At 34.3% G+C, this 20,027-nt stretch overlaps 3 protein-coding genes across 4 annotated transcripts; 2 read left to right on the top strand and 1 right to left on the bottom strand.

The window, feature by feature from the left end:
- The first annotated feature begins 6,960 nt into the window (after window positions 1–6,960).
- On the top strand, window positions 6,961–8,395 carry LOC110684116. Its single transcript, XM_021860526.1, has 2 exons — window positions 6,961–7,260; window positions 7,541–8,395. Exon 2 carries the CDS (start codon window positions 7,547–7,549, stop codon window positions 8,018–8,020), a length of 474 nt encoding a protein of 157 aa, XP_021716218.1. The 5' UTR covers window positions 6,961–7,260; window positions 7,541–7,546; the 3' UTR covers window positions 8,021–8,395.
- Window positions 8,330–10,253, bottom strand: LOC110684460. The gene is made up of 4 exons (XM_021860918.1): window positions 9,947–10,253; window positions 9,811–9,861; window positions 8,664–9,554; window positions 8,330–8,590 (listed from the first exon to the last, which is right to left on the bottom strand). The coding sequence occupies exons 1-4, from the start codon at window positions 10,223–10,225 to the stop codon at window positions 8,330–8,332; spliced, it is 1,482 nt and encodes a 493-aa protein (XP_021716610.1). The 5' UTR covers window positions 10,226–10,253.
- Window positions 10,254–15,344: 5,091 nt separating this feature from the next.
- LOC110684115 (protein UPSTREAM OF FLC-like) lies at window positions 15,345–19,531 on the top strand. Of its 2 annotated transcripts, XM_021860524.1 has the most exons (3): window positions 15,374–16,130; window positions 16,225–17,142; window positions 19,021–19,531. In XM_021860524.1, exons 1-3 carry the CDS (start codon window positions 15,850–15,852, stop codon window positions 19,175–19,177), a joined length of 1,356 nt encoding a protein of 451 aa, XP_021716216.1. In that variant the 5' UTR covers window positions 15,374–15,849; the 3' UTR covers window positions 19,178–19,531. The 2 variants fall into 2 exon arrangements, with proteins under 2 accessions (XP_021716217.1, XP_021716216.1); XM_021860525.1 differs by lacking the exon at window positions 19,021–19,531 and having other exon boundaries at window positions 15,345–16,130; window positions 16,225–17,146.
- The last annotated feature ends 496 nt before the right edge of the window (window positions 19,532–20,027 follow it).

Below are 20,027 nucleotides of genomic sequence, written 5' to 3'. Positions count from 1 at the left end.
ATTGAAAAGATATGAAGTGGTATTAAAATACTAAGAGATTTTTTTTTAATGCTAATCCTTTTGAGATATGAACTACTCCGTATTGAACGTTTGCCTTTTAATGCTTAGTATTATATGTGATGAAACATTATTATATGCATTCTGCATTCTATTATTTGTCTGGTTATGCAATGCATGTACAGTGTTGTATGCGTGTACGGTGTTGTATGTGGGCAAAAAGGGAGGTAATGAGAGTCTTTTATTCTGGTCTATTAAGATCCATACCCTAGTGTGGAATAGATTTGATCTCAACTCTCTTTGCCAACTAATCTAATTAGCATCCTCATAGTCTCATTTGTGGAAGTAGTAATAAGTCTTTAAGATTGAGAAAGCAAGATTAAATTGCTTGCACTTGGATTGACCAAAAAAATTTAGCTACTTTTTTGGGGACTAAGTAAAAAGGAGGGGAGCTTTTCTTTTGATGAGGCTATTCTAGTTTTGGTTTATACTCTTGGGTCTATTAGCCAAAATTGCCAAATTATTTTAGTATTTTTTAATAAGAAAGGGCAAAATTTGTGTAATTGTAGACTCTTGTATCACCAGAATATGATTGGGGGCACTTTTATCTTATTAATTCACCCCCAAGTTCTTCATTATTCTTTTGTAGTGGTAAAAGTATTTCTTGCCATTGCATTACATATTTACATGAACACCTTGAACCAGCTTCGTAAATTTTGATCTGATCTGGAGCAAAAGGTCCCTAGTTATCCTTGAGGTTCAACTTAGCTACCTTCAAACCTTTTATTTATGTAGATCTATGTAAATTGAATTACTTTCACCTTCTTCATCGAACTTTTTATACGTGTATTATTTCCAATTGTTAACCAATTCTGTCTTTCCTAGTTATAAGACTTACAACTGTTGGACAGGACATTTAATGTGTATTTGTTTGTCATTCTGGAATGAGTGAAGTTTGCTGTATTGAATGTCTTATAGTATTACTTAAAACATTCTAATGGTATACACTCTATGCAATATGAAGGCTGCTGTATTGACTGTCTTATGATAACGAGGAACTAGATTAAATTACCATATGATTATCATGTGTGATTCCTAAGATTCAAGCCAAGATGTGAGATTGCTAAATTATGTATGATATACAATCTCTGAATTATTTTTTGAAATTTCTGATATGAACAAAACAACAAGTTTGAAGATGGAGTTGCATTACCAAAATACCATCAACTAGCCTGAAAACTCGAAAAATATTACTATGTATTTCATTGTTATTACTCTTATTACTGCTTACCAAATTGGTAATCGAGATTTTAGCTGAGAGATTATTTTGATGTTTTTCCTGGTGTAATCTAGACTGATGAAAAGCCATAGTCGGTAACTCTGTGATCAACCAGCCACTGTCCACTGTTACAATGGTACCCTTTCTACTCCTATAGTTCTATTTACCTGAAAAAGGAAATGATTTTGGCACATCAAAATTGATTTTGGCACACCTCTATGTAAGAGCAAAGTTTTCTATGCTCTTCTCACACAAGGTGCTCTTCTCACACAAGGGTGTGCTAAAATTAATTAAGGGTGTGCCAAAATAAATTTCTCCTGGAAAAAGTAGCAACAGTCTTAAGATTTCCATTAGTCATCACCAAACCTTAAATACTTGTGTTGGGCTGCTTAATGTGTTTATCAAAATGCAATTAGACCGAGCAAGAAATACTGTCGGCAGGTGCCAGACTGCCTTTCTTCTAGCTACTTTTCCACTTTGATTTTTTTGTTTCTTTTAATTTAATTTTCTGGATGATTAGCAAATATAGCATGTTCTCTGTCTTTTTGGGAACTTTTTCTCTAACATCTAACGACCGTTTGGTAATTGGTATTAAATAATGGTAATGAAAATGAATTTATACATAAATTTGTATGAGACTTAATATCCAGTCCCATGGGCCATGGCAATGAATAATGATAATGAACCTTAAACTGTCTCTTTTTGTTCACAAATTTCTATTATTAGTGGGATCGGGTGGTAATGGACATGTATGAAGGAAAACAAAAGTTTGAGGATGAGCTTAGATTATTGACATATGAATGTTATTTTGCTGGTTAAATTACAATTGAATTCATTCTCATTATCAGTATTTATAACCCCATTACCAAGTAGGGTTTAAGAGTATGTTTTTTTACTGTAATTTCCTCTTATGGCATTGAACCTAATATTCCTGTTTTGTACCCTTTTATAGTCATGAGTTGTACTTTTAGTTTTAGCCCTTATCTGATCTATTAAGACTATTTATACTTTTATAGTGCTTTGTGATATGTTTTTATTTTCCTCCACATACATTTATTTTGAAAGGTTTACAGATTAAGGCCTTATATTTTTATTTAATATTTTGAATTCAACCTGTAGCTTAAGGCCTTGGACATAATTTTCCTCGGCTGATTGAGATTAGTTATAATGAGTAATTCGAGTTAAGCAATGTTAAGAAATATTTCTTTCTGTGACTAATCAACCCTTTGTTGAGCAATTAGTTAAGCATTAGATAGCTCCGGCCTCCGGTAGACCTCAAAATTGTCCTGAAATCGAACCTTGTATATAATTTGAACTTCATTTCAGATGTCCTTGAAGTATATTCACCTCCTGCTTCAAATTCTTGACCATCCAGGAGCATAATTTTCTTTTATTTAGGCATTGGAGAAATTGACGCAATCATGGTTGTTGGAAATATTACATTTTGGATGTTTGCCAATCGACTATTCAATTATAAACGTAGCTCTAGTGGAATAACTTGTACCTTTTTTTTTTTTAACCTTTTTTGACGTAAAAATGTAGGAGGTATATTCTCACTTTTGGTACCTTTTGTAAGAGGAAAGCCTATTGAAATGTAATTTTAGTAATTTGTGGATATCTTTTTGTTATATTTTAGTTATTTTTTAATTGTTTACGCACCAAATAAAGGCCACCACCAAAAAAATATTGTCCGCAAAACATGGAAAACTTTGCAAAAATCAGTACCCATTAAGGATTTGGAAAGTCATCCTCAGTCTTGATCCTGATATGGCAACAATCCACTATACTCACCTTTTCTGCTTTTCGGCACAATTCCTTTCCACCACAAATCTTTGGAGAACCAAAATCATATACGTAAATCACCTGTATATGACAAATTTGTGTGTTTGAGTGTGCTTTTAGGCATTAGTAGATGACAATATGTGTGAATAGTGGCAACAAAAATGACAAGTTTTTAAGGAGTACTATATATTATACACGGATTTTTATTATATTATTATAACCATTAAATTAAGGCCTAATTGATGATATTTATATGGTACTTTGTATTGTAAAGTGATAAAATTACAAATAAGTAAATACTATACTTCAAAGAAAATATACTAGTACATATTTTACAAAGACCTATATTTAGAATAATAACTTACAAAATCAAGAAATTTTGCGTATAAAACAAAAGTGCTTATACGAAAAAGAATGTCTTTTTTTTTGAAAAAATAAAAAGCCCTTGGATTTTAAGGTTGTTTAAGTTATATTGTACTTAACAAATAATTTGAGCTAAGCTAAACTGAATTTATTATTAGTTTATTACTTAGGGTTTGTTCACATTTCACTTCAGCTTCATTTCATTTCAGTTTGGTTTAGTTCCAATTAGTTCAATTCAATTCAGCTCCTAATTTTCTTTTGTAAAATATTAATGTTAGCTTTATTCAGTTCAGTTCAATAAATATGAACAGACCCTTAAATAATATAGAATGATTACATTAACAATAACAATAATTGTTTTTTTTTTTTTAAATGACCTTAACTGAGAAAAGTTCAAAAGAATTAGGCGTAACTTCACAATTTTTAAGTAATGGCTATTTCACTTGAGCAATATGGCTACCTTATTGTAATAGAACTCCGCAAGTCCTTATTGGCTATCATCTTGTCCGTATATCATGTAATGGACACTACTACTTGGACTTGGACTTGGACTTGGACTTGGACTTGGACTAATGTCTCAAGGGTGAGTGACAAATGTAGGACTTTAGCTGGAAATGGGTGTTTGATGTGGGCTTCCTTAGTTATTAATTTTTCCACGCTGGCCCAAAAGTTAGCGGGTATCAATTTAGACATTTGTTGGGTTTCACTATCCAAATATTTGGGCCCATTTTTTTTTATATAAAATACCAATGTAGCTTATAGCCCATTCTCTTATTTGCTTGAGAAAGGTTTTTTTTTTATATAATTTTTTTTATATATATATAATTTTATTTTATTTTTTTTAATTTTTTGAGTAAAGAGAAATGTTTTTATTTGCTGAGGTATGAGTTTTCAAATTTTGCAAATTAATCTATTTGTCTATCATATAATTACACCCTACCTTCTTGAAATAAAAAGATTCTCTAGTAAGTATACTATCTATCGCCGTAAAGGGAGATGATGTAGACGAATAGTACTCTATAACGAAAATGTTATACCCCCCCCCCCCCCTTATTAATGGTAAACCATAATTAATTTAGGTTTATCCTAAGGAATCAATTTCAAAAATCATAACTATCTCTCATTGTTTGAATTTGTGTGTTTCCCGCCATACTAATGTAAGTATTTATTTGGGATACTGTAAAATAAGCTCTGGTAAAAGAGTGTAGGATGTGACTTTTTAAAAGTGTGAAAATCAGCTTAATAATCTGGCAAATAGATGTTGTGTACCCTCACACTAATACTGTGATTGGACTACTCTAACAAATATTATTGTGGGTGTGTTTGAGCACTAATACCTGGATTTGACTACTCTTGTATTATTCACATGACTGTCCCTCTTTTACGAGTATTTTTTTTTACCATCCTACTTTTATTTTCAAGATTCCGTAACTGTAGAATTTCAAAAAAAAAAAAAAAAAAAAACTTTAGTAGATGGATAGTGTATAATTATTGGGTACAAATATAATTCATCAATTGCCTGATCATTGTTGTGCTTTTTTGTTTGTTTGTCTACTTTAGGATGTTACTTTGTCATTTTAAATTTGTCTGGAACTACTGAATTCTCCATTATTCAAGATTCTAATTTGGGTTATTTCTAGGCAATTGTGATTAATGATTGATTTCCTATGTGTGGTTAGTGAAAGATCATAGCTTGTTATGGTTTATTTCTAACCTGTAAGTAGGCTCGATTTCGTGTAAGTTCTAACTTTCTAAGAAGCCGATTGTTTGGTTAAACAAAAGAAGTATCACATTCAATTCCATGATGTAAAACTTCCCGCTTTCTAAGCGAATTGTTGCATAGTAACTTATCATGTAGTCTTGCTCTGCCTTCCTCTCTACGAGTAGGTTCCATGAATGAGTATCAAACAATTATTACTAGTACTGTAAGTGTTGTAACTAATTGAGTAATTGTGTTAATGGACTACCTGTTAATTGAGAAAACAATACTTGAATGTAATTTTTGTCTATTTTAGAATATCACTACAGTCCTTGTCTTTCCTATATTTGAAAAAGTGATGCATGCTACTGGCCACTGGGCCATCAGAATATAATTATGTGCCATTTAAGTGTTGTGTTTTTTTAGTTTGCTAAGGACTGATATCATTATATGGAGTATGGATTATGGAGTGATAGTCGATGAGATATTAGTTTTAAAATATTGTTCACGGATGAATTTTAGACAGTAGAGTCAATATGACTTTATTGTATACGTAGGACTCGAGAGTTACAGCTTGGCGACTACATTATGAATTTAACATAATAAAATTAACAGTAAATTTTTTTTTTTTATGGGTGTTTGAAGAGCCACAAGGACGAATGATGATCTTAGGATCCCGTGGAATCGAGAAAGAATTTTTAACCGCTTGAGTTATCTTTTACTCTCACGTAAACAAGTTTGAATCTAGTCCCTCCATTTTATATGATTGAGGACAATTCGGGTAATTGGAATAAATCAACCAAGGTTCCTGCTTCTAACATGGAATTGAATTATATAATCACAAAGAATTTCTCTTTGATATCATGCATATGCGACGCCGTCAAGACTAAGGTCGACTATTCAAAATTCCGCCGATAAATTGGACTGTCCACCCTATAAATGATCTGCATGAATGAATTAAATCCCATGCTACACATATCTCCAAACACTCCCAAATCTTTGACAACTTTGGATTTATATGTACAAATAATAAAATGGACCCTATAAACATTATATTGGTCCCATTTATTAACCTTTGATTATTACTATACGAAAAGGATGTCCTATGCGTGATAGATCAAGAGTCAAGCCATTGATTCATAACAATTTAGTGTTTCACTAGAAGATAACCAGTTATAATGTTCTGAATTTTCACTTATCTTTATTTATCTACGAGTAGTATATTTAAGAAGTATGTGTGTATATTGATGGCAATGTGAACCATGTATTATATTGCTCTTACAAAGTATTGTCATTTTCTTGTTATTTAATTAATTGGAATTGGCACATTAAAATCTAAACTTTAAAACCCTCTAAATTCATATATCTCATAATCAATTTGTTTGACTTATTAGAGTTAGTTTGACTTTTTACCAAAAAAAGTTTTACACTAGATTGTATTTATATTAATGCATGAGAATACGAGATACTTCTAAAATTGTTATATACACAGTAAAAGATAAACAACACTTTTTAAAATACGGTACTAAGTTAATGTAATACAAATTTTAACAATATATGGATGAGATTGACTGATTTGAATGTAAAATTAATTAACAACACTTTCCTTTATAAAGGCTCACATATAATTAGGTGCTTCATACAATGTCTCTCTCACAAGAATTATAAGAAAGAGGTAGAGAAGAGGCCAAGGATAACACATTAGTTGGAGATTGTGATATAGGTGAAAGAACTAGAATTCGTATTCCGTATTATTGGATGTATATTTTTAAGGAAATTTTCATTTTTACCACCTTCAAATAATGACTTTGTCGAATTTACCACCTCAAAAAAAAAAACATTTACTTTACCACCTCATAAAAAAAATTAAACATCAGTTTTACCACCTCATCTGAGCTCAGGTGACGGAAAACGCTTGTGGGGCCCAGCATAACGGCTAGTTTTTGATTTTTTCCCAAATTTCTCTCGATTTCCCTTTTATTTAAACCTAGTTCTTCATTTGTACACCAAATTCTTGCAGATTGGAGATTAATTTTTGCGATTTTCTTCACAAATCAGTATTTTTGGGCAACCTTAACAATCCCAAACCCTCTAATTATCAAACAATCAATTGAACTCCTCGACAACAAGCATCAAAAAGGTAAGCCATTGTCGTTAATTCTCTAGCAATTTTCGTGATTTTTGTTGTAATTTTTTGGCAATTCGTTGCGTGATTATGTTGCATTTGCTAAGAGTAATTGAAATTGGGCGTTTTGTGAGGTCAATTAAACCCCAATTTCAATTAAAATACTTAGGGTTCATGTAAGATTAAATTGGATTAGGGGTTTTTGTTATGTGAATTGGCTACTGAAATTAGGGTTATATTATGGTGATTGTGTTCAAATACAATTAATTTCATTCTTGTTCTTACTGAATTTCAGAAGGGAATGTCTTCAGTTAGCATGTCACCCTCAAAGGAGAAAAAATGCCAATGTGGATTTCCAATGTCTAGGCTGACTGCTTGGACTAGGGAGAACCCAGGACACAAGTTTAGGACCTGCAAATTCTATGATCCTGTGACTGAGTCAAGGGGGTGTAAAGCTTTTGAGTGGGTGGATCAACCAGATGGAACACCTTGGCAAACAGAGGTGATTAACAACTTGCTGCTGGACAAGAAACTAATGAAGGGAGAGTTGAATGACATGAAGAGGGAAGTTGATGATGTTAGTGGACAAAGGAGGTGCTTGCTCAATGAGATTGACAGCTTGAAGATGAAATGCAAAGCTCTTAACTCAGACAGGAAGAAGATGATCAAGGAAGTGCATGGCAGCAATGCAACAACAAAGAAAATGCTCACAGTACATGCTATTGTTGTGTTTTGTTGTTTTGGTTTGGTACTGGCTATGTATTTTAGATCTTAGGTTCATTTAGGAATGCTTAGAAACAAAAAAAATCCCCAACTTATGTTGTGTTTTGTTGAATTATTATGTGTGGATGTTGGGATGACATTTCTTGTACTACTTTTAACAAAATCAATGAGAAATGGAACTTTTTGGTAGAAACATATCACATTTCGTATTAGTACTTGCAACACAATGTTTTTAATTGTTTTACATTGGCTGAGACAAAAGTTAAGGCACCTTTGTGCAAAATCATTGTTCAACTATCATTGTTCAACTACCAAATAAACTTGGCTGTCTATTACAAAATACTAATGAGTAGACCTAGGGTCACAGTTGATTGAGATCCTTGTCCTTCTTGCTTGTCATTACATGAAGCTTGGACCTGGTCTGTATTTTGACTTTGGGAGGAGTAGTTGTTGGCACTCTTGTGGGCTGACTCAGGCTCCTGTTGCTCCTGGTAACAGGCTGAGTTGGCAAAGGCTCTGTTCTTGTTGCAGGCTGGCTTGACACAGCAGTTGCAGGTGCAGCATTACTTGACCCAGCCTGTGCTGTTGTTGGAGGCTGATATTGTGGCAACTTCAGTGCAACCTGCAATCACAGTATGACAAGACTCAGAAACAAAGCCACTAAATACACTCAAGTCACAAAATACACAAAATACTTGTCTTGCTGCTTTCTCTTCACTTTTCTTTCTTTGTTCCTTAAGCCAAGGAGTCTGCATCTGTGGCCTCCCACCCTTTGGATTTGTTGCAGGTGGGTTAGGCTGTTCTGGTGCTGCTTCAGCCTTGCATATTTTGGCAAAGTGGCCAAACCCACCACAGTTCTTGCATTGTTTCTTCACCTTTGGCTTCTTGCCCTCAGGTGCTGCAGAAGTGCCCTCCCCTGGTTCAAGCTTTCTCTTTTTTGCCTTATGTCTTCCTGGTTGCACTTTCAGCATAGGTGGCAAAGGCTGTCTGAGCTTGACCTTTTCCCAATTCTTAGGGCCAGGCATTGGCTGTATTGGGTTCTCATATGCAGCCAAGTATGTCACCCTATAGTAATGTGGGTGCACATACAACTCAGGATCATCCCTTTTGTCCATTATGCAAGCAAATGCATGGACACAAGGTATTCCTGTCAACTCCCATCTATAACAAGTGCATTTTCTCTCTTGCAGATTCACAATGCACTGATCATCCTTGTATTTCACCTCATAAATTTCATCCCTTGAAGCTGTAACCTCACATGTCATGGCATACTTCTCCAACCCATCAAAGACTTTGTTGACAAATGGGGTTAGTAAACCTTCCCAAGACTTTGCTGCCTCCCATTTGTCATTACTCCTCTTCATCATATATCTTCTAAGCCATTCCATTTGAGTTAGAATAGGCTTGTCTCTGGCATCTCTAATCACTGCATTAAATGTCTCACACATGTTGTTTAACAACATGTTAGACTTGCAGTTTGTAGAGAAAGCATGCCTTGACCAATGCTGGGGGTCAATGTTTGACAGCCACTGGTATGCTTCTTCATCCAAAAAATTGATACTTTCCATAGCAACTTCAAACTCAAACTGATACAACCACACACATGACAACCATTCAACACAACATAGACACATGACATACAGTTTTCACAAAATAGAAAGACATGCAAATATGTGCAAAACTAAATGTTCCTAGCATACATTATAGTTCACCATAAAACTGACATAAAAGAACCTAAATAGAAGCTTACCAGAGTGCTTGCCCTAGCAGCAGCCCAGAACAATTCCTTGAAAGTTGCACCATGAAATTTCAGTTTGAAATTTGACCAAATATGCCTCACACAAAATCTGAGCTCAGCTTGGGGGCCACATCTGCAAATGCTTCTATGAGACCCTACACACAAGGCAAAACTAACAAGTTAGTGTACAGAAAATTCAAATAAAGCAAAGTAATTTAAACACAAACACAACCCACTTACTTTCTGTCTGTCAGACATAAAAGTCAAGCCATCTCCTTGGTCATACACACAAAGTGCCTTGAGCAAGCTCTCCAGAAACCAGCACCAGCTGTCCTTGTTCTCAATCTCTGCAGTTGCCCAAGCAATTGGGAAGATGGCATTATTGCCATCTTTTCCAACTGCAACCAAGATCTGCCCAGGGTATGCCCCTTTTAGATGGCACCCATCCACCCCAATTACTGGTCTGCAACCAGAAATGAATCCATCCCTAAGTGCAGCTAAGCACACAAACATCCTCATAAAAATTGGTCTTTCAATTTGAACTCACTCCCTGGGTTCCATTTCAGCAGTGCCTTCCCATAGTCCCAAACCTTTGAGTATTGCTCTGATGAAGAGCCATATATTATAAGCTTTGCCCTGCTTCTAGCCAACCAAGCCTTGGAGTATGTAATTTTGATCCCCAAGTCATTCAAGGCCCTGTCCTGAATCTGTTTAATCTTCCATCTGGGGTTGCCCCTGAACTCCTCCAAGTACCTGTCAGCAAGGAACTCTGCTATCACCTTGTTGTTCATTTTACTCCTAACACACCTATGCTTCAGCCTTAGTGTCTTAATTTGCCAAGCCTCTGATTTCACAAGCCTTGTTGCATAAAACTTGAACCTACACCTAACACCCTTACTACATGTACACTTCACTATCCTACAATTGTTCTTGTTATACACACACTTGCATTTCCTTTTGCAATATGTTGTTAGCCTCTTTGAATCATTGTGAAGAAGGTAATACTCATACCTATTTTCAATTGCATGTTGTCTCAAAGCTTTTCTCATTGTTTGCACATCACTGAACCTTTGACCAACTACAAATTTGATAGCCCTTTCAAAGTCTGTCTCAGGGTTAAACCAAGTAACACTACCCTGATCATCATCTGAATCACCTTCCACACTCTTTAGCTCATCAGAATCACAAGCTGCCTCCTCTTCAACCCTCACTTCAATTTTCTGTAGATTTCTTTCTATGTCAAACCCTGTGTCCTCATCATCACTTTGATCCCCTCCTTCAGTAACTCCCCTCAAACTGCCTTTCACCTCACTGTTAATATGGTCTAAATTTTTCTTCAACCACTGTTCATCATCATCAGAGTATAAGTCCTCCTCTCCCTCATCAACTTCTAACTCAAAATCACTCAACTCAGAATCAGAAGACTATGTATCACCATCCTCACCACTAAACACATCACTGTCATCCCTTAAGCTCCTCACTCTTTCTTTTATTTTTCTCACTAAATTAGCAAAATTTCCAGTCTCATCCCCAACCTTAGCCTTACCCTTATCTGCAGCAGTGAGTTTACCCTTCCCTTTATGTGTATTAGCATTCACTTTCTCTGCCCTAGGAAGCCTCTCCTCAGCCTCTCTGTCATGTATAACAATGCCTTTTAACCTAGGGCTTCTCCTAAATGGCTCCTCTTCAGTGGGCTTACTAAGTTCTGGGCTGGGTTTATATACTTTAGGCCCACCAAACCTCTTTTTCAGTTCCTTCCTTTGTGCAGGGGTTAGCTCATTCCCAGCTATACATTTGAAGGGTGTTTTGTTAGTCCCTTCAATTGGCTCATGACTGGTAACATACATCTCACATGCCCCCTCTTTGTTCACAGACTCTAGGAAACCATTCATCTCACCATCAACAAGCTCCCTTTTACCATTCACCCAAGACTTGCCCTTTTGTTTATACCAGCAACTAAACCCCCTAGGAACCTTCACATTCACATACACAAACCCATGTATAGCTGCTTGTCTCAAAAAGTGTACATCTATCTTATTTTTTTCCACTTTTCTCATCCAATAAACCCACCCACCATCCCAAGTTAACACCCTCCTATTTTTACCAGCTAAAGAAGGTATAAAGGCACCCCCTACTGTAATTTTTAAGTCCACTGTGTCCATTCTGTAACAACACCAACAAAAGCACACACAACAATAACCAATTTCAGTAATTACAGTAAACAACAACAACCAATTCACCAATTACAGCAAGTAAAAGCAATTCACATTGACTATGCACTAAATTAACAGTATACAAGTAAATCTAATTAACTAATTATTTAACAAATGCACACTCTAATTCAGTCAAAGATTCGCATAATTAGGGTTTATAATACTTTAATTCACAGATTCCCAAAAAAAGTATACTTTACCCCAATTGACAACCATAAATCCAACGAAATGTACTAATAAAGGGTTTAAAGTACCTCTTGTAGTCAGGAATCTCGATTTCTGTCAGCAAATTACCAAGCTTTTGGTCCCCTCACCCTGTGGAAGATGACAAGAGAAGCTGATGTGTTGCAATTTTGTGGTTCCAGCTCGATTTCAACCACCCAAATTGATCTAGGGTTTCAGTTTTTACAGAGAGAAAGAGAAAAATCAAAGGAGAGAGAAGCAGTTACAGTGAGAATCAAGAAAAATCAAAGGAGAGAGAGACGAAAATTGATGAGGAAGTGAGAAATTTGGTGAGACATTGATTATGGAAGGTGGAAGGTGAGAAAAGGAGGAGACAGAGGGAAATCGATTTTAAAAGAATTAAATTGGAGGGAAGTGACAGTTAATTGGGCCCCACAAGCGTTTTCCGTCACCTAAGCTCAGATGAGGTGGTAAAACTGATGTTTAATTTTTTTATGAGGTGGTAAAGTAAATGTTTTTTTTTTGGAGGTGGTAAATTCGACAAAGTCATTATTTGAAGGTGGTAAAAATGAAAATACCCTATTTTTAATACTTTGAAATATTTTAAAAAGTATGATGTTCGATACAACCTATGATAGCGTTTCAAATATGCACGTATGCTCTATGCACAAAATCATACTACTTCTGTTACATATTATTTGCAACAATTAAACATTTTTTCTCTCTACTTTATGTCAAATCGTTGCAAATAATATGTAACGGAGATAATATTATAAGTAGTAATCATTTTCTAGTTTGAAATCTTTCAAGTACCTCCGTTCATGTCTCAAATTTTTGTAAGAAAAACTTGAATTGAACAATGAAAGTGAAGAGAGGGATGAGTATGGGTATCTCAAAGTCTCAAAGATAGATTCTTACGCCTAAGATATGATATGATATGATATGGTGCAGTTGATTATAGAATCCTGATCACGTCAAGGCCGTATGATGACGTTGTCTCATCAATCAACAATCATTCATTTTATATCTTAATGTTGAATTTTATGGATGGCAGTCAACGCAACCTCTAACACGTGTCTTTGTGGGCCAGGGCCTTGTATTAGCTGGACTGATGACATGTCAAGTCCATTTTATATTTATTTAATTTTGTTGGGGTTTGGTGAGACGTTGAGCAGCGCATTCATCGCAAGTAGCGACTTGAGTCAATGGTTAGGTGGCAGTCAAGTTTAAACCAAATGCTACTGTACTATACAGACCACTACTAGTCCTAGTACTATATTTAGTCAACGCTTTTTCTATTTTTATTTATTTTTAGTAAACCTTGTTTGAATTCTTAATGTGAAATCAAACTCTTTGCTGTAGATTCTCACTTTTTCTCTATCTATCTTAAGACAAATTTAATTAACTTTTTAAGTAGGGTTTTGTGTTTTTTTTTTCCAGCTTATTATGACTTTAGTATTTCGAGGTACTATGTGGTATATTTTCTTCTATGTTGCACATAAACAAAATTAGGAAAAGTGGCTTTTTAATAAAATGATTGGTCAAAACTCAAAAGAAGTGATTAATTTATGAGCAGCCCTATTACTGTAATTTTAGAGACCTTGAGAGTATGTAGTACAACTGTACAACGGCGTAGTCTATAGTCTATACATGTGCTTGTTGTTCACACATAATATTGATTGTAATGTTGTACCCCGTACTATGTATAATGTATTTAAACTAATTAAAAAGCTCTATTTTTTAGATTTATTTTCAGTTAAGTTCATTTTATTTACAATATTATTTTACTTCAAGTTAGTTCAATTTAACTCAAAAAAACATGGTTTAAGAAGAGAAGTATATTCACCTGAGTATGCAACATTATAGAACAATGCACATTCAAAAATTCTACTTACAATAGTTACAACACGTATTAATGAAAACGAAAATTTTGACTTTCAATTTAATTTAATTTTTTGCAGCAAAGTCTTCTTTGATGTTAATTGAAAGAAAGAAGAATTTAACCATTATTTTCAAAATTGCTGGGTACTCCTTATTAATTAGAAGTTGCAAAACTAAGATCAATGTGAAGAGAGACCTAATAAATATTACTTGTATTCTAATTCAAAGTTATTTTCAAAATAGAGTACTCCCTAACAAGATGAGTTGGCCTATTCATTTGGAAATTATAAGTCTAGGTCTTGTTTTCAATTGGAAATTTTTTAAATTTTGGTCTATTAATTGTTTGAAATGGGGAGATGAGGTCCTCGATAAAGATTTTCTTCATTGATTGATGTTAAGTACAGTCAACATATTACAATGGTTGTAGTTTAGTTATACATTTATGAGGATACAAAGTGGTTGCAATTGATATTTGAGATTAAACATTGATCATTGAATTTGACCGATTGTTGTATTAGGGTCTGTTCTCTTACGTTGAAATTCAATTCAGTTCAGTTCAGTTCAGTTCAGTTCAGCTCATCTCAGTTCAGTTTAGTTTAGTTCAGTTCAGTTCAGCTCCTCTCCTAATTTCCTTCTCTTATAAAATATTCATTTCAGCTCAGCTCAGTTCAGTTCAATTCAGTTCAGCTGAGTTCACTCAATGAGAACAGACCCTTAGTAGTTAAATTTATAAATGCAGCATAATTTTATATTGAGTTACGAAGTACTAAAATTCTATAAAGTAGTATTATACTTTGTGTACTGTAATATTTTCAAAGTATTGTGTCAATAATTAGCACTTAAAATGAAGAAGTGATGTGGTAACAAAAAAAAAAACCATATTATTAATAAGTATAGCTTGATTTACAATATTATTATATGATGAAGTTATGTATTATGAAGTTAATTAATTAAACCATAAAATTATATGATTAATCGAGGAGACCTGCAAACTCAAATCATTTGGGTAAGCTAACATGTTCAAGGATCATTGTAATACTTTTTTAGTGTATTTATTACCCTTATGTTTGCTTGATCTAATGTCAAATGTTATAAAATTAACAATTTACTGTCGATAAGAGAAATTAGGGTCTGTTCTGATTTACCGAATTAAGCTGAATTGAACTAAATATTTTATAAGTGAAGAAAATTAAGAACTGAATTGAAAATACGTTGAATAGGACAGACCCTTAGTGCTTTAAATTACAATCAACTTACAAAAATCACTCCCATGTTACTTACTACAATACAATCCTTTGAATACATTTATTAATCCATCATTATCAATTGACTAATTACATCTTAACTTTCTTAAACATACAAAGTCACTTCTTGTATCTTAGCATTCACATGCAAAGTCATTGCACTAAACACCACTTAAATAAATTTATTATAAGATTAACCAATTTCATTTAAATATAAATCCCTTTCATAAACCATGATCCATAAAAATGAGACCACCAAACTAACCTTATTATTATTATTTTTAAAAATCTCATCTTATATTCTATGAATTCAATTCAACCATAAGTTGAAAAAAATGAATAAATACAAAACAAGAATTACTTGTATTAGAGCAAAAACCTCTGACTATAAACTCTGCCAAATTAGTACTGAATTTTAAACAAATTCCACCTTTGTTTTCTTCCTCTTGTCTCATTATATTTCCCCCTTTCTCTCTCCTCATTTCTCCCCCTTCTTATTTTGAATCCCCTCTTCACTCCCCCAAACCAAACCTCCCTCCATTTCTCCATTTTCTCCCAAAAAAAAAAAAAGAGAAAAAGAAAACCCATCATTTTAATTTAAAGCTTCTGTAATTCCTCATCAATGGCGGTAACATTGAGCAGAGGAAGAAGCGAGCAACTTCATCTCCAGAAAATCAAAGAAAAACAAGAAGATTACATAAATGATCAACAAAATCAGCTGAAAAAAGCAAGTGTAGTTCCAGTAGTTTATTATCTTTCCAGAAATGGTCAGCTTGAACATCCTCATTTCATGGAGGTTCCTCTCTCTTCTTCTCATGGTCTTTTTCTCAGTGACGTCATTCATCGCCTTTATCTTCTTCGTGGTAAATCCATGCCTTCTCGCTACTCCTGGTCCTCCAAACGGTAATTAATTATTTAATTAATCGTACTTTAATTAATAACAATTAATTTGTTGATTAATTAAAATTTAATGTTGATATTTTGATTGATTTTTTAGGAGCTACAAAAGTGGATATGTATGGCATGATTTGGCGGAGAATGATTTCATACATCCAGTTCACGGAGGAGAGTATGTTCTCAAAGGTTCCGAGATTCTAGTCGAAAATACAATTTCTTCGCCGACTGCATCCAAATCATCTGAAACGACGTCGTCATCTTCAAGCGCGAAGAATACTCCGGCAGCCGGAGATTCTGATTTTCCGGCGGTGAGGAATCGCCGGCGGAATCAGTCTTGGGGAGCGATTGACTTGCACGAGTACAAAGTGTATAAGACTGAGTCAACCCACGAGTTCGCCGGAAAAGCAGCGGCTGACGCGTCAACTCAGACTGACGAGAAACGACGTCGTCGGAAGGCGGTCGTTATAAAGGAAGAACCCGAGGAAGAAAAAGCCGAGGAAATACAACAGAGTACGGAGTTGAGTAGGGATGAGATTTCACCACCACCGTCGGATTCAAGTCCGGAGACATTAGAGTTGTTGATGAAAGCTGACGGTAGATTATTACTAGGTTCATCATCGTCGTCATCAGCTTCATTACAAGCTGCTAATCAAGGTGATCATAGTAATAATCAGACGATTGGGAGTTGTCCAAGTGGCAGAATGAAAGCGTCTACTGTTTTGATGAGCTTGATTTCATGTGGATCGATATCGTTTAAAGACTGCGGGGCGGTCGCGGTGAAAGACAACGGGTTTTCATTGGTGTCTCATTATAAGACGAGGGTACCACGTGGCACATTAGTCGAGGACGGGGGTAATGAGATGATGATGGTGGAGATGGAGAATAATGTGAGTAGTAAGTTTGCGAAAATGGCGTTGGAAGATAAAGAGTATTTTAGCGGGAGTTTAATCGAGACTACGAGTAAGAAACAAGAGCTTCCTACTATGCTTAAACGATCTTCTTCTTACAATGCTGATAGGTAAACATTCTTAATTTAATTCTGTTATTTGATGGGTGTTTTAATTTTGTTACAGTAGTAAGTTTGGGTATGAAGTGTACGTTTGGTTTATCTACTGTGTGAATGTTCAGTGGTCTAATTTAGAGTAAGTTCATATGACGTTTGAATTTTACCCTTGTTACGATTCTTTTTTTGTAGAGAATAAGCCATACGTACATTTTTTTTTTTAATTATTGGGCTGATTTCTGTCTTCTGATCTTGTTGCAGCTAGAGTTTCGGTAAATTTATGATAGACTGATATTATTATTACCCATTCTCTCTCTTTTATGCATTGTAGATTTGTACTCCAGTATAATGAGAGTATTTTTGAACAATTCTTCTTGCTTAGGTGCTTATAACTTGTATGATTAGAATAAGTTTTAGATTGTTTAGTACTTTAGTTGAATGACAATTACAATATGATAATATGATACCCGCAGTAATAGTTTTACTTTTGATAATGATAACTTTAACTACGTTACTGTATGATTACTCGTAATAATTTTGTTCACCATCTTTTCACTCTGAAAAGACAAATAATAACCATAATAATATGTTTAAGATAAAGTTGTGTACGACTCATAATTTCACGCAATAGATTTTTCGAATGTGTTAGACAGTAACAAATCGTGGTTTTGTGATAAATTGCAAGCAAGTAGAGTTACACAAGATGATAAGCGTAAAATTTTAAAAAATGTGATGGTGAAGACAAATATTTTAGAGTGAGTTGTATAAGTTACTTGCAAGTAAAGGCCCCTACCCCTTCTACTTCAAAGGCTATGATATAGCGTTAACCTGAGGCCAGTAATTAGGTAGTACCCGTACTATCTTTTTTGCAAGATTCCTGCTGATCTAGATCATATTCATTATTCAAGGACTGTAGTATTTATTCAAATGTCATTATTCATTTTTTTATGATATCATCTTTCTGTGTTCTGATCCCTGCTTTTATTTTACTCGTAGTATATGTTTTTTCAGACATATCATTGATTTCTTTACTCATACTACATTTTCCATCATTCAATTTTGCATTATCTTATGTATGTTCCGTGTTATTAGCCTCATTTCGCTCCTCCCTAAATGATTGTTTAGGATAGCAGAGTTAATAAAACTCTTGCCGTTTTCCTAGTGGCCGAGGTTCGAACCCTGAACCTCACCTTGGGTTAGACATGTTACACTTGCACACACTTAGCTTGCATTCATTACGGAGTACTAACCAAAAAAAAAAAAAACAAAGATTTTTATGGATCTATTGTAATAAGAACTACAGCAGCATGTGCCAGCATTGGAGCATATGCATGCGTTCTCAGACCAAAAAAAAAACAATGTTACATTGCAGTTATATAATTGTATTGGACCACAACAATATTCAATATAGATTATATATTATGAAAGTACCAGTTGTTGGAAAATGAGGTTTGTAATTGTCATCAATTGACTGATTGTCAAAGGTGGTAAAATTGTGAAAGCGAAGGTGAAGATTTAGTTCAGAAATCCAGATTATTAGCATTTAGGTTAGAGTAGAGTAACTAGGAACAAATCAAGGGGTCATGTTGGCCGCTTGTCACATGCTATGTTAGCCGACATCTCTTTCGAGTGTGAACTCTTATACGTCCTGTTTCTTTCGCCTTTGTGCATTCACATGGAAAATAGGAGTCTTGATCTTTCTACATATTTCACTATGATATGTGTGATTAAAATCGTGCTTGTGCATGCGATTATAATATACGAAGTATATAATAACTCGTCTTGAACACCCAAAACGCTACATGTGTTGAGGTTTGATTGTTTTCTTAATTCTTTTGGTATGATCAAAACACTATAATTGATTGTAACAATTGGATTTGTTTTATTCTATAGGAGTGTGCATATGAAGTTGGAGGAAAAAGAAGTGGAAGGAGTTAGAGCAAAATGCATACCGAGGAAACCAAAAACTCAAACAAGTACTAGTAAGAAAGAATGTCACACGGATTCTACTCGTGCTACCATCAACAATACTTGTCAAGAGCGAAATTAATGTTAAGCGCCTTGGTCACTACTGATTCCATAATGTGACTTATTAGGATTTCTTATATCAGTTATATGTAATGTGATTTCCTCTTGTCTAACCTACAAGACTATTATATTTATTAGTGGTAAATTATATCATTAGGAAGAATGATGGAAATTAACGAGTTAGAAGGTTGAAAAATCAAGGGGACAAATGTTCATACGCCGTGACTAGTACGGTGGATAACGTACATTAACATTGTAGGAATTTCTGTAGTAGACTAGTAGTAGCAACTGAAGTGGTAATTTTGGGAATTCGGGAAAGCTTTTGCATTTTAGAAATGTGCATGAAAAAAAAAAAACCATGAAAGCTCCTTTTTCATGTGAATTGACTTTTATTTATTGAATTTGGAGCTCTAATACAAGTACTCGTATTAAAAATGAAAATAAAAAGCTTGTCTTTTTAGACTTTGAGTTTTGGGCCTTTGATTCTTATATTTCCCTCTTTTGGGCTGTTGGTTATGGGTAGTGGAAAATTTTAAGCAAAATTATGCATTGAGTTTAGTGTTTTTAGTACAATTATGAATTAAATTAATAATTTAGCTGTAATAGAATATGATTATTATACTGATTAGAAGAAAGTTGTTTTATTAACTTCTGAGTTTGGAGAAAATTGATGTGCCTGATGAACCGGAGAGAAACAAGGAAAAGCAGGAACACTTCTAAGATTGATGTACTCCACTAGATTTAAATCATTTAATGGGTTAGTAGTTTATTAGAGCTTTTTATACTCCATAAGCTACAATATAAAACTAGTCATAGATAGACGGATAGTAGTACATGCAATGCATTAACACAAGTTATTTGTTCTCAATAAG

This window comes from Chenopodium quinoa, unplaced genomic scaffold (assembly GCF_001683475.1).
Source record: "Chenopodium quinoa cultivar QQ74 unplaced genomic scaffold, ASM168347v1, whole genome shotgun sequence".
In the NCBI taxonomy this organism is placed as follows: domain Eukaryota; kingdom Viridiplantae; phylum Streptophyta; class Magnoliopsida; order Caryophyllales; family Amaranthaceae; genus Chenopodium; species Chenopodium quinoa.
The sequence above is the reverse complement of the archived record's forward strand: the minus strand, read 5'-3'. Positions and strand labels throughout refer to the sequence as shown.

What these genes read in the sequence shown, in the direction of transcription:
- LOC110684116 (XM_021860526.1), top strand. Translation starts at nt 7,547, where the DNA reads ATGTCTTCAGTTAGCATGTCACCCTCAAAGGAGAAAAAATGCCAATGT.
- LOC110684460 (XM_021860918.1), bottom strand. Translation starts at nt 10,225, where the DNA reads ATGAGGATGTTTGTGTGCTTAGCTGCACTTAGGGATGGATTCATTTCT. An exon ending in CCAAGCTGAGCTCAGATTTT is followed by an intron (nt 9,555 to 9,810) that starts GTGTGAGGCATA and finishes TGGTTGTATCAG; the next exon opens with TTTGAGTTTGAAGTTGCTAT. An exon ending in AAGAGAAAGCAGCAAGACAA is followed by an intron (nt 8,591 to 8,663) that starts GTATTTTGTGTA and finishes CTGTGATTGCAG; the next exon opens with GTTGCACTGAAGTTGCCACA.
- LOC110684115 (XM_021860524.1), top strand. Translation starts at nt 15,850, where the DNA reads ATGGCGGTAACATTGAGCAGAGGAAGAAGCGAGCAACTTCATCTCCAG. An exon ending in TACTCCTGGTCCTCCAAACG is followed by an intron (nt 16,131 to 16,224) that starts GTAATTAATTAT and finishes TTGATTTTTTAG; the next exon opens with GAGCTACAAAAGTGGATATG. An exon ending in TCTTCTTACAATGCTGATAG is followed by an intron (nt 17,143 to 19,020) that starts GTAAACATTCTT and finishes TTTATTCTATAG; the next exon opens with GAGTGTGCATATGAAGTTGG.